The following is a 14,164-nucleotide window of genomic DNA, read 5'->3' on the forward strand; positions in this document are numbered from 1 at the left end:
TGAGGGGGGTATATATCAGCATGGGGGGGGTATATATCAGCATGAGGGGGGTATATATCAGCATGGGGGGGTGTATATCAGCATGGGGGGGTATATATCAGCATGAGGGGGGTATATATCAGCATGGGGGGTGTATAACAGGATGGGGGGTATATATCAGCACGGGGGGTGTATATCAGCATGGGGGGGTATATATCAGCATGGGGGGTGTATAACAGGATGGGGGGTATATATCAGCATGGGGGGGTGTATATCAGCATGGGGGGTATATATCAGCAGGGGGGTGTATAACAGGATGGGGGGGTATATATCAGCATGGGGGGGTGTATAACAGGATGGGGGGGTGGTATATCAGCATGGGCGGGTGTATATCAGTATGGGGGGTATATATCAGCAATGGGGGGTGTATAACAGGATGGGGGGGTATATATCAGCATGGGGGGGTTATAACAGGATGGGGGGGTATATATCAGCATGGGGGGGTGTATAACAGGATGGGGGGGTATATATCAGCATGGGGGGTGTATAACAGGATGGGGGGGTAATATATCAGCATCGGGGGGTGTATAACAGGATGGGGGGGTATATATCAGCATGGGGGGGTGTATAACAGGATGGGGGGGTATATATCAGCATGGGGGGGTTGTATAACAGGATGGGGGGGTGTATATCAGCATGGGCGGGTGTATATCAGTATGGGGGGGTATATATCAGCATGGGGGGGTGTATAACAGGATGGGGGGTATATATCAGCATGGGGGGTGTATAACAGGATGGGGGGGTATATATCAGCATGGGGGGGTGTATAACAGGATGGGGGGGTATATATCAGCATGGGGGGGGCTATATAAGAGTGGGGGGTTTGTAGATGACATATAATGGAGATAAGACAATGGCAGACAATTACCCCGGCACACTGGGGTGGGGGGGGTATATATATATACTGTATAACTGTCTCTCTCTCTGGGGGGGTTATATATATATACTGTATAACAGTCTCTCTCTCTGGGGGGGTATATATATATACTGTATAACAGTCTCTCTCTTCGGGGGGGGGGTATATATATATACTGTATAACAGTCTCTCTCTCTGGGGGGGGTATATATATATACTGTATAACAGTCTCTCTCTCTTGCGGGGGGGGGGTATATATATATACTGTATAACAGTCTCTCTCTCTGGGGGGGTATATATATATACTGTATAACAGTCCTCTCTCTCATGGGGGGGGGGGTATATATATATACTGTATAACTGTCTCTCTCTCTGGGGGGGGTATATATATATACTGTATAACAGTCTCTCTCTGGGGGGGGTATATATATATACTGTATAACAGTCTCTCTCTCTGGGGGGGGGGCAGTGCGGGCCCGGCGGGTGCCTGATTGAGTTGGCGCAGCAGCTCTTCGTTATTATGGTCGGGAAACAGATCGTCAGCAACATCCAGGAATTCCTCCTCCCGTGAGTGCAGGGAGTTGTCTGTGGGTAACCGGGGTGGGGGGTGTATATGGGGTAAGTACAGTAGGCCGGGGGCGTATATGGGGTAAGTACAGTAAGCCGGGGGTGTATATAGGGTAAGTACAGTAGGCCGGGGGTGTATATGGGGTAAGTACAGTAGGGCCGGGGCGTATATGGGGTAAGTACAGTAAGCCGGGGGTGTATATAGGGTAAGTACAGTAGGCCGGGGGTGTATATGGGGTAAGTACAGTAGGCCGGGGGGCGTATATGGGGTAGTACAGTAAGCCGGGGGTGTATATAGGGTAAGTACAGTAGGCTGGGGGTGTATATAGGGTAAGTACACGTAGGCCCGGGGGTTTATATAGGGTAAGTACAGTAGGCCAGGGGTGTATATGGGGTAAGTACAGTAGGCCAGGGGTGTATATGGGGTAAGTACAGTAGGCCGGGGGTGTATATAGGGTAAGTACACTAGGCCGGGGGTGTATATGGGGTAAGTACAGTAGGCCGGGGGGTGTATATGGGGTAAGTACAGTAGGCCGGGGGTGTATATGGGGTAAGTACAGTAGGCCGGGGGTGTATATGGGGTAAGTACAGTAGGCCGGGGGTGTATATAGGGTAAGTACACTAGGCCGGGGGTGTATATAGGGTAGTACACTAGGCCGGGGGTGTATATGGGGTAAGTACAGTAGCGCCGGGGGTGTATATAGGGTAAGTACACTAGGCCGGGGGTGTATATGGGGTAAGTACAGTAGGCCGGGGGGTGTATAGAGGGTAAGTACAGTAGGCCGGGGGTGTATATAGGGTAAGTACAGTAGGCCGGGGGTGTATATAGGGTAAGTATAGTAGGCCGGGGGTGTATATAGGGTAAGTACAGTAGGCCGGGGGTGTATATAGGGTAAGTACAGTAGGCCGGGGGCGTATATAGGGTAAGTACACTAGGCCGGGGGCGTATATGGGGTAAGTACAGTAGGCCGGGGGGTGTATCATAGGGTAAGTACAGTAGGCCGGGGGGTGTATATAGGGTAAGTACAGTAGGCCGGGGGTGTATATAGGGTAAGTACAGTAGGCCAGGGGTTGAATATGGGGTAAGTACACTAGGCCGGGGTGTATATGGGGTAAGTACAGTAGGCCGGGGGTGTATATGGGGTAAGTACAGTAGGCCGGGGGTGTATATAGGGTAAGTACACTAGGCCGGGGGTGTATATGGGGTAAGTACAGTAGGCCGGGGGGTGTATACAGGGTAAGTACAGTAGGCCGGCGGGGTGTTATATAGAGGGTAAGTACAGTAGGCCGGGGTGTATATAGGGTAAGTACAGTAGGCCGGGGGTGTATATGGGGTAAGTACAGTAGGCCGGGGGTGTATATGGGGTAAGTACAGTAGGCCGGGGGTGTATATGGGGTAAGTACACTAGGCGGGGGTGTATATAGGGTAAGTACAGTAGGCCGGGGGTGTATATGGGGTAAGTACAGTAGGCCGGGGGTGTATATGGGGTGAGTACAGTAGGCCGGGGTGTATATGGGGTAAGTACAGTAGGCCGGGGGGTGTATATAGGGTAAGTACAGTAGGCCGGGGGTGTATATGGGGTAAGTACAGTAGGCCGGGGGTGTATATGGGGTGAGTACAGTAGGCCGGGGTGTATATGGGGTAAGTACAGTAGGCCGGGGGTATATATAGGGTAAGTACAGTAGGCCGGGGGTGTATATAGGGTAAGTACAGTAGGCCGGGGGTGTATATAGGGTAAGTACAGTAGGCTGGGGGTGTATATGGGGTAAGTACAGTAAGCCGGGGGTGTATATAGGGTAAGTACAGTAGGCCGGGGGTGTATATAGGGTAAGTACAGTAGGCCGGGGGTGTATATAGGGTAAGTACAGTAGGCCGGGGGTGTATATAGGGTAAGTACAGTAGGCCGGGGGTGTATATAGGGTAAGTACAGTAGGCTGGGGGTGTATATGGGGTAAGTACAGTAGGCCGGGGGTGTATATAGGGTAAGTACAGTAGGCTGGGGGTGTATATGGGGTAAGTACAGTAAGCCGGGGGTGTATATAGGGTAAGTACAGTAGGCCGGGGGTGTATATAGGGTAAGTACAGTAGGCCGGGTGTGTATATAGGGTAAGTACAGTAGGCCGGGGTGTATATAGGGTAAGTACAGTAGGCTGGGGGTGTATATGGGGTAAGTACAGTAAGCCGGGGGTGTATATAGGGTAAGTACAGTAGGCCGGGGGTATATAGGGTAAGTACAGTAGGCTGGGGGGTGTATATAGGGTAAGTACAGTAGGCAGGGGGTTTATATAGGGTAAGTACAGTAGGCCGTGGGTGTATATAGGGTAAGTACAGTAGGCCGTGGGTGTATATAGGGTAAGTACAGTAGGCTGGGGGTGTATATGGGGTAAGTACAGTAGGCCGGCGGGTGTATATAGGGTAAGTACAGTAGGCCGGGGGTGTATATAGGGTAAGTACAGTAGGCTGGGGGGTGTATATAGGGTAAGTACAGTAGGACCGGGGGTTTATATAGGGTAAGTACAGTAGGCCGTGGGTGTATATAGGGTAAGTACAGTAGGCTGGGGGTGTATATGGGGTAAGTACAGTAAGCCGGGGGTGTATATAGGGTAAGTACAGTAGGCCGGGGTGTATATAGGGTAAGTACAGTAGGCTGGGGGATGTATATAGGGTAAGTACAGTAGGCCGGGGGTTTTTATAGGGTAAGTACAGTAGGCCGGGGGTTTATATAGGGTAAGTACAGTAGGCCGGGGGTGTATATAGGGTAAGTACAGTAGGCCGGGGGTGTATATAGGGTAAGTACAGTAGGCTGGGGGTGTATATAGGGTAAGTACAGTAGGCCGGGGGTTTATATAGGGTAAGTACAGTAGGCCGGGGGTTTATATAGGGTAAGTACAGTAGGCCGGAGGGTTTTATATAGGGTAAGTACAGTAGGCCGGGGGTGTATATAGGGTAAGTACAGTAGGCCGCGGGGTGTATATAGGGTAAGTACAGTAGGCTGGGGTGTATATGGGGTAAGTACAGTAGCCGTGGGGTGTAATAAGGGTAAGTATAGTAGGCCGGGGGTGTATATGGGGTAAGTACAGTAAGCCAGGGGTGTAGATAGGGTAAGTTCAGTAGGCCGGGGGTGTATATAGGGTAAGTACAGTAGGCCAGGGGTGTATATAGGGTAAGTACAGTAGGCCGGGGGTGTATATAGGGTAAGTACAGTAGGCCGGGGTGTATATGGGGTAAGTACACTAGGCCGGGGGTGTATATGGGGTAAGTACAGTAGGCCGGGGGTGTATATAGGGTAAGTACAGTAGGCTGGGGGTGTATATGGGGTAAGTACAGTATGCCGGGGGTGTATATGGGGTAAGTACAGTAGGCTGGGGGTGTATATGGGGTAAGTACAGTATGCCGGGGGTGTATATGGGGTAAGTACAGTAGGCGGGGGTGTATATAGGGTAAGTACAGTAGGCCGGGGGTGTAGATAGGGTAAGTACAGTATGCCGGGGGTGTATATAGGGTAAGTACAGTAGGCCGGGGGTGTATATAGGGTAAGTACAGTAGGCCGGGGGTGTATATAGGGAAAGTACAGTAGGCTGGGGGTGTATATAGGGTAAGTACAGTAGGCCGGGAGTGTATATAGGGTAAGTACAGTAGGCCGGGGGTGTATATGGGGTAAGTACAGTAGGCCGGGGGTGTATATAGGGTAAGTACAGTAGGCCGGGGGTGTATATAGGGTAAGTACAGTAGGCTGGGGGGTGTATATAGGGTAAGTACAGTAGGGGGGGTTTATATAGGGTAAGTACAGAGCGGGGGTTTATATAGGGTAAGTACAGTAGGCCGGGGTGTATATAGGGTAAGTACAGTAGGCCGGGGGTGTATATAGGGTAAGTACAGTAGGCCGGGGGTGTATATAGGGTAAGTACAGTAGGCCGGGGGTGTATATAGGGTAAGTACAGTAGGCTGGGGGTGTATATAGGGTAAGTACAGTAGGCCGGGGTTTATATAGGGTAAGTACAGTAGGCCGGGGGTTTATATAGGGTAAGTACAGTAGGCCGGGGGTTATTATAGGGTAAGTACAGTAGGCCGGGGGTGTATATAGGGTAAGTACAGTAGGCCGGGGGTGTATATAGGGTAAGTACAGTAGGCTGGGGGTGTATATGGGGTAAGTACAGTAGGCGGGGGTGTATATAGGGTAAGTATAGTAGGCCGGGGGTGTATATGGGGTAAGTACAGTAAGCCAGGGGTGTAGATAGGGTAAGTTCAGTAGGCCGGGGGTGTATATAGGGTAAGTACAGTAGGCCGGGGGTGTATATAGGGTAAGTAACAGTAGGCCGGGGGTGTATATAGGGTAAGTACAGTAGGCCGGGGTGTATATGGGGTAAGTACACTAGGCCGGGGGTGTATATGGGGTAAGTACAGTAGGCCGGGGGTGTATATAGGGTAAGTACAGTAGGCTGGGGGTGTATATGGGGTAAGTACAGTATGCCGGGGGTGTATATGGGTAAGTACAGTAGGCTGGGGGTGTATATGGGGTAAGTACAGTATGCCGGGGGTGTATATGGGGTAAGTACAGTAGGCCGGGGGTGTATATAGGGTAAGTACAGTAGGCCGGGTGTGTTTAGATAGGGTAAGTACAGTAAGCCGGGGGTGTATATGGGGTAAGTACAGTAAGCCGGGGGTGTATATGGGGTAAGTACAGTAGGCCGGGGGTGTATATAGGGTAAGTACAGTAGGCCGGGGGGTTGTATATTACGGGTAAGTCAGTAGGCCGGGGGTGTATATAGGGTAAGTACAGTAGGCCGGGGGTGTATATAGGGAAAGTACAGTAGGCCGGGGGTGTATATAGGGAAAGTACAGTAGGCCGGGTTATATGGGGTAAGTACAGTAAGGCCGGGGGTGTATATAGGGTAAGTACAGTAGGCCGGGGTGTATATAGGGTAAGTACAGTAGGCCGGGGGTGATATGGGGTAAGTACAGTAGGCCGGGGGTGTATATAGGGTAAGTACAGTAGGCCGGGGGTGTATGTAGGGTAAGTACAGTAGCCCCGGGGTGTATATAGGGTAAGTACAGTAGGCCGGGGGTGTATATGGGGTAAGTACAGTAAGCCAGGGGTGTATATAGGGTAAGTACAGTAGGCCGGGGGTGTATAGGGTAAGTACAGTAGGCTGGGGGTGTATATGGGGTAAAGTACAGTAAGCCAGGGGTGTATATAGGGTAAGTACAGTAGGTCCGGGGGTGTATATAGGGTAAGTACAGTAGGCTGGGGGTGTATATGGGGTAAGTACAGTAAGCCGGGGGTGTATATAGGGTAAGCACAGTAGGCCGGGGGTGTATATAGGGTAAGCACAGTAGGCCGGGGGTGTATATAGGGTAAGTACAGTAGGCCGGGGGTGTATATAGGGTAAGTACAGTAGGCCGGGGGTGTATATAGGGTAAGTACAGTAGGCCGGGGTTTATATAGGGTAAGTACAGTAGGCCGGGGGTGTATATGGGGTAAGTACAGTAGGCCGGGGGTGTATATAGGGTAAGTACAGTAGGCTGGGGGTGTATATAGGGTAAGTACAGTAGGCGGGGTGTATTTGGGGTAAGTACAGTAGGCCGGGGGGTATATGGGGTAAGTACAGTAAGCCAGGGGTGTATATAGGGTAAGTACAGTAGGCCGGGGGTGTATATAGGGTAAGTACAGTAGGCTGGGGGTGTATATGGGGTAAGTACAGTAAGCCAGGGGTGTATATAGGGTAAGTACAGTAGGCCGGGGGTGTATATAGGGTAAGTACAGTAGGCTGGGGGTGTATATAGGGTAAGTACAGTAAGGCGGGGTGTATATAGGGTAGGTACAGTAAGGCCGGGGTGTATATAGGGTAAGTACAGTAGGCCGGGGGTGTATATAGGGTAAGTACAGTAGGCCGGGGGTGTATATAGGGTAAGTACAGTAGGCCGGGGGTGTATATAGGGTAAGTACAGTAGGCCGGGGGTGTATATAGGGTAAGTACAGTAGGCCGGGGGTGTATATGGGGTAAGTACAGTAGGCCGGGGGTGTATATAGGGTAAGTACAGTAAGCCGGGGGTGTATATAGGGTAAGTACAGTAGGCCGGGGGTGTATATAGGGCAAGTACAGTAGGCCGGGGGTATAAGGGTAAGTACAGTAGGCCGGGGGTGTATATAGGGTAAGTACAGTAGGCCGGGGGTGTATATAGGGTAAGTACAGTAGGCCGGGGGTGTATATGGGGTAAGTACAGTAGGCCGGGGGTGTATATGGGGTAAGTACAGTAGGCCGGGGGTGTATATAGGGTAAGTACAGTAGGCCGGGGGTGTATATAGGGTAAGTACAGTAGGCCGGGGGTGTATATGGGGTAAGTACAGTAGGCCGGGGGGTTTATATAGGGTAAGTTCAGTAGGCCGGCGGTGTATATAGGGTAAGTACACTAGCGGGGGTGTATATAGGGTAAGTACAGTAGGCCGGGGGTGTATATAGGGTAAGTACAGTATGCGGGGTGTATATAGGGTAAGTACAGTAGGCCGGGGGTGATTAGGGTAAGTACAGTAGGCCGGGGGTGTATATGGGGTAAGTACAGTAGGCCGGGGGTGTATATGGGGTAAGTACAGTAGGCCGGGGTGTATATAGGGTAAGTACAGTAGGCCGGGGGTGTATATGGGGTAAGTACAGTAGGCCGGGGGTGTATATAGGGTAAGTACAGTAGGCCGGGGGTGTATATGGGGTAAGTTAAAAACCAACAGTAGGCCGGGGTGTATATGGGGTAAGTACAGTAGGCCGGGGGTGTATATAGGGTAAGTACAGTAGGCGGGGGTGTATATGGGGTAAGTACAGTAGGCCGGGGGGGTGTATATGGGGTAAGTACAGTAGGCCGGGGTGTATATAGGGTAAGTACAGTAGGCCGGGGGTGTATATGGGGTAAGTACAGTAGGCCGGGGGTGTATATAGGGTAAGTACAGTAGGCCGGGGGTGTATATAGGGTAAGTACAGTAGGCCGGGGGTGTATATAGGGTAAGTACAGTAGGCCGGGGGTGTATATAGGGTAAGTACAGTAGGCCGGGGGTGTATATAGGGTAAGTACAGTAGGCCGGGGTGTATATAGAGTCCATGTGGCAGTTGTTGCATTCTCCTTACTGCCCCCCTATATAACCAATACTGTGCCCCTCAGGAAGCTGAAGTCGTGGCGCCAGAAGCGCCAGTTGGCCAAAGTGAGGGGCACTCAGCTGAGGGAGGAGCCGCAGCGCTGGGGGCAGGACTATGAGCTGATAGAGTGTGAGGGGCTGTTTGAGGAGTATCTGGAGATGGGTAAGTGCCTAGGCTCCACCCCCGTCCATATTAATCAGGCATTATATCATTAGTCCCACCCATCTACCCTACTCTCCACCCACAATTTTCTCTATTATATTCACTGGCTTTGCTGAATGTTCAACAACTCCTCCCCCATCCCTCTGTAACTCCTCCCCCATCCCTCTGTAACTCCTCCCCCATCCCTCAGTGGGTGCCGGCGGGTAACACAGTGGGTGCCGGCGGGTAACACAGTGGGTGCCGGCGGGTAACACAGTGGGTGCAGGCGGGTAACACAGTGGGTGCCGGCGGGTAACACAGTGGGTGCCGGCGGGTAACACAGTGGGTGCCGGCGGGTAACAGTGGGTGCTGGCGGGTAGCACAGTGGGTGCCGGTGGGTAACAGTGGGTACAATGGGTAACACAGTGGGTGCTGACGGGTAGCACAGTGGGTGCTGGTGGGTAACAGTGGGTGCTGGCGGGTAGCACAGTGGGTGCCGGCGGGTAACAGTGGGTACAATGGGTAACACAGTGGGTGCTGGTGAGTAACAGTGGGTGCTGGTGGGTAGCACAGTGGGTGCTGGTGGGTAACAGTGGGTGCTGGCGGGTAGCACAGTGGGTGCCGGCGGGTAGTACAGTGGGTACAATGGGTAACACAGTGGGTGCTGGCAGGTAGCACAGTGGGTGCTGGTGGGTAGCACAGTGGGTGCTGGCGGGTAGCAGTGGGTGCTGGCGGGTAACAGTGGGTGCTGGTGGGTAGTACAGTGGGTGCTGGTGGGTAACAGTGGGTGCTGGTGGGTAGTACAGTGGGTGCTGGCGGGTAGCAGTGGGTGCTGGTGGGTAGTACAGTGGGTGCTGGTGGGTAACAGTGGGTGCTGGTGGGTAGTACAGTGGGTGCTGGCGGGTAGCAGTGGGTGCTGGTGGGTAACAGTGGGTGCTGGCGGGTAGCAGTGGGTGCTGGTGGGTAACAGTGGGTGCTGGCGTGTAGCACAGTGGGTGCTGGCGGGTAACAGTGGGTGCTGGCGAGTAACAGTGGGTGCTGGTGGGTAACAGTGGGTGCTGGTGGGTAGTACAGTGGGTGCTGGCGGGTAGCAGTGGGTGCTGGTGGGTAGTACAGTGGGTGCTGGTGGGTAGTACAGTGGGTGCTGGCGGGTAGCAGTGGGTGCTGGTGGGTAACAGTGGGTGCTGGCGTGTAGCACAGTGGGTGCTGGCGGGTAGCAGTGGGTGCCAGGCTGGTTTGGGTGACACTTCATATCTTGCAGTTCTGCAGTTTGGGTTCATTACGATTTTCGTGGCTGCGTTTCCGCTGGCGCCGCTCTTCGCCCTCCTCAATAACTGGGTGGAAATCCGCCTGGATGCCCAGAAGTTTGTGTGTGAGTATCGGCGGCCGGTGGCAGAGCGGGCACAGGGCATCGGCGTCTGGTTCCTCATCCTGGAAGCGCTGGCACAACTCTCTGTCATTGTCAATGTGAGTAAAGTCTGTGCCACCCCAGTACCCAACTGGTACCGACCCAGTGTCCTTAGTAAGCGGGGAAGGGATACTGTGCCCTCTATGCCCACTCCCTGCCAGCTGCTTCCCTGCCCAATACCCAACTGGTACCGACCCAGTGTCCTTAGTAAGCGGGGAACGGATACTGTGCCCTCTATGCCCACTCCCTGCCAGCTGCTTCCCTGCCGAATACCCAACCGGTACCGACCCAGTGTCCTTAGTAAGCGGGGAAGGGATACAGCGCCCTCTATGCCCACTCCCTGCCAGCTGCTTCCCTGCCCAATACCCAACTGGTACCGACCCAGTGTCCTTAGTAAGCGGGGAAGGGATACAGCGCCCTCTATGCCCACTCCCTGCCAGCTGCTTCCCTGCCCAATACCCAACTGGTACCGACCCAGTGTCCTTAGTAAGCAGGGAAGGTATACAGCACCCTCTATGCCCACTCCCTGCCAGCTGCTTCCCTGCCCAATACCCAACTGGTACCGACCCAGTGTCCTTAGTAAGCGGGGAAGGGATACTGTGCCCTCTATGCCCACTCCCTGCCAGCTGCTTCCCTGCCCAATACCCAACTGGTACCGACCCAGTGTCCTTAGTAAGCGGGGAAGGGATACTGTGCCCTCTATGCCCACTCCCTGCCAGCTGCTTCCCTGCCAATACCCAACTGGTACCGACCCAGTGTCCTTAGTAAGCGGGGAAGGGATACTGTGCCCTCTATGCCCACTCCCTGCCAGCTGCTTCCCTGCCCAATACCCAACTGGTACCGACCCAGTGTCCTTAGTAAGCGGGGAAGGGATACTGTGCCCTCTATGCCCACTCCCTGCCAGCTGCTTTCTGCCCAATACCCAACTGGTACCGACCCAGTGTCCTTAGTAAGCGGGGAAGGGATACTGTGCCCTCTATGCCCACTCCCTGCCAGCTGCTTCCCTGCCCAATACCCAACTGGTACCGACCCAGTGTCCTTAGTAAGCGGGGAAGGGATACAGCGCCCTCTATGCCCACTCCCTGCCAGCTGCTTCCCTGCCAGCTGCTTCCTTGCCAGGAAGTAAGGAGCAAGTTAGGCAGGAAGTAAGGCGCAAGTAAGGCAGGAAGTAAGGCTCAAATAAGGCAGGAAGTAAGGCGCAAGTAAGACAGGAAGTAAGGCGCAAATAAGACAGGAAGTAAGGCGCAAGTAAGACAGGAAGTAAGGCGCAAATAAGGCAGGAAGTAAGGCGCAAGTAAGGCAGGAAGTAAGGCGCAAATAAGGCAGGAAGTAAGGCGCAAGTAAGACAGGAAGTAAGGCGCAAGTAAGGCAGGAAGTAAGGCGCAAATAAGGCAGGAAGTAAGGCGCAAGTAAGACAGGAAGTAAGGCGCAAGTAAGACAGGAAGTAAGGCGCAAATAAGACAGGAAGTAAGGCGCAAGTAAGGCAGGAAGTAAGGCTCAAATAAGGCAGGAAGTAAGGCGCAAGTAAGGCAGGAAGTAAGGCTCAAATAAGGCAGGAAGTAAGGCGCAAGTAAGACAGGAAGTAAGGCGCAAGTAAGGCAGGAAGTAAAACTCAAATAAGGAAGGAAGTAAGGCGCAAGTAAGACAGGAAGTAAGGCGCAAGTAAGGCAGGAAGTAAGGCGCAAATAAGGCAGGAAGTAACGCTCAAATAAGGCAGGAAGTAAGGCGCAAGTAAGGCAGGAAGTAAGGCGCAAATAAGGCAGGAAGTAAGACAGGAAGTAAGGCGCAAATAAGGCAGGAAGAAAGGTGCAAATAAGACAGGAAGTAAGGAGCAAGTAAGGCAGGAAGTAAGGCGCAAATAAGGCAGGAAGTAAGGGGCAAGTAAGGCAGGAAGTAAGGGGCAAGTAAGGCAGGAAGTAAGGCGCAAATAAGACAGGAAGTAAGGTGCAAATAAGGCAGGACTTAAGGCGCAAGTAAGGCAGGAAGTAAGGCGCAAATAAGGCAGGAAGTAAGGTGCAAATAAGGCAGGAAGTAAGGCGCAAGTAAGGCAGGAAGTAAGGCACAAATAAGGCAGGAAGTAAGGCGCATATAAGGCAGGAAGTAAGGCGCAAATAAGGCAGGAAGTAAGGCGCAAATAAGGCAGGAAGTAAGGCGCAAGTAAGGCAGGAAGTAAAGCGCAAATAAGGCAGGAAGTAAGGCGCAAATAAGGCAGGAAGTAAGGCACAAGTAAGGCAGGAAGTAAAGCGCAAATAAGGCAGGAAGTAAGGCGCACATAAAATATGTGAATATGGTGGGAAATAAGGGAGTGAGTATGGGGGGATATAAGAGTGAGTATGGGGGGGATTTAAGAGTGTGAGTATGAGTATGGGGGGATATAAGAGTGAGTATGGGGGTGTATAAGAGTGTGAGTATGGGGGATATAAGAGTGAGTAGGGGGATATAAGAGTGAGTATGGGGGTGTATAAGAGTGTGAGTATGGGGGGAATATAGAGTGAGTAGGGGGGATATAAGAGTGAGTATGGGGTGTATAAGAGTGTGAGTATGGGGGGGTATAAGAGTAAGTTATGGGGATATAAGAGTGAGTAGGGGGGTATAAGAGTGAGTATGGGGTGTATAAGAGTGTGAGTATGGGGGGTATAAGAGTGAGTATGGGGGGATATAAGAGTGAGTAGGGGGGATATAAGAGTGAGTATGGGGGTGTATAAGAGTGTGAGTATGGGGGGATATAAGAGTGAGTAGGGGGGATATAAGAGTGAGTATGGGGGATATAAGAGTGAGTATGGGGGGATATAAGAGTGAGTATGGGGGGATATAAGAGTGTGAGTATGGGGGGATATCAGAGTGAGTAGGGGGGATAAAAGAGTGAGTATGGGGGGATATAAGAGTGAGTAGGGGGGATATAAGAGTGAGAATGGGGGTGTATAAGAGTGTGAGTATGGGGGGGTATAAGAGTGAGTATGGGGGGATATAAGAGTGAGTATGGGGGATATAAGAGTGAGTATGGGGGGATATAAGAGTGAGTAGGGGGATATAAGAGTGAGTATGGGGGGATATAAGAGTGTGAGTATGAGGGGGATATAAGAGTGAGTATGGGGGGGATATAAGAGTGTGAGTATGGGGGGAATATAAGAGTGAGTATGGGGGGATATAAGAGTGTGAGTATGGGGGGGATATAAGAGTGAGTAGGGGGGATATAAGAGTGAGTATGGGGGTGTATAAGAGTGTGAGTAAGGGGGGGTATAAGAGTGAGTAGGGGGGATATAAGAGTGAGTATGGGGGTGTATAAGAGTGTGAGTAGGGGGATATAAGAGTGAGTAAGGGGGATATAAGAGTGAGTATGGGGGTGTATAAGAGTGTGAGTATGGGGGGATATAAAGAGTGAGTAGGGGGGATATAAGAGTGAGTAGGGGGGGATATAAGAGTGAGTATGGGGGGGATATAAGAGTGAGTAGGGGGGATATAAGAGTGAGTATGGGGGGATATAAGAGTGTGAGTATGAGGGGGATATAAGAGTGAGTATTGGGGGATATAAGAGTGTGAGTATGGGGGGATATAAGAGTGAGTATGGGGGATATAAGAGTGAGTAATGGGGATATAAGAGTGTGAGTATGGGGGGGATATAAGAGTGAGTAGGGGGGATATAAGAGTGAGTATGGGGTGTATAAGAGTGTGAGTAGGGGGGGTTATAAGAGTGAGTAATGGGGGATATAAGAGTGAGTAGGGGGGATATAAGAGTGAGTATGGGGGGATATAAGAGTGTGAGTATGAGGGGGATATAAGAGTGAGTATGGCGGGGATATAAGAGTGTGAGTATGAGGGGGATATAAAGTGAGTATGGGGGGATATAAGAGTGTGAGTATGAGGGGGATATAAGAGTGAGTATGGGGGGATATAAGAGTGTGAGTATGAGGGGGATATAAGAGTGAGTATGGGGGGATATAAGAGTGTGAGTATGGGGGGATATAAGAGTGAGTAGGGGGGATATAAGAGTGAGTATGGGAGGATATAAGAGTGAGTAGGGGGGATAT

General features: G+C 51.8%; 1 protein-coding gene across 1 annotated transcript in view; it reads left to right on the plus strand.

Moving 5' to 3' along the window:
* Positions 1–14,164, plus strand: part of ano7 (anoctamin 7) — a 44,994-nt gene that overhangs the window by 16,863 nt on the left and 13,967 nt on the right. The window contains exons 18-20 of the mRNA XM_031905834.1: positions 1,365–1,462; positions 8,613–8,749; positions 9,990–10,195. Coding sequence (XP_031761694.1) covers positions 1,365–1,462; positions 8,613–8,749; positions 9,990–10,195 — 441 coding nt within the window. The remainder of the gene's footprint in view (positions 1–1,364; positions 1,463–8,612; positions 8,750–9,989; positions 10,196–14,164) is intronic.

Source organism: Xenopus tropicalis, chromosome 7 (genome assembly GCF_000004195.4).
Source record: "Xenopus tropicalis strain Nigerian chromosome 7, UCB_Xtro_10.0, whole genome shotgun sequence".
In the NCBI taxonomy this organism is placed as follows: Eukaryota; Metazoa; Chordata; class Amphibia; order Anura; family Pipidae; genus Xenopus; species Xenopus tropicalis.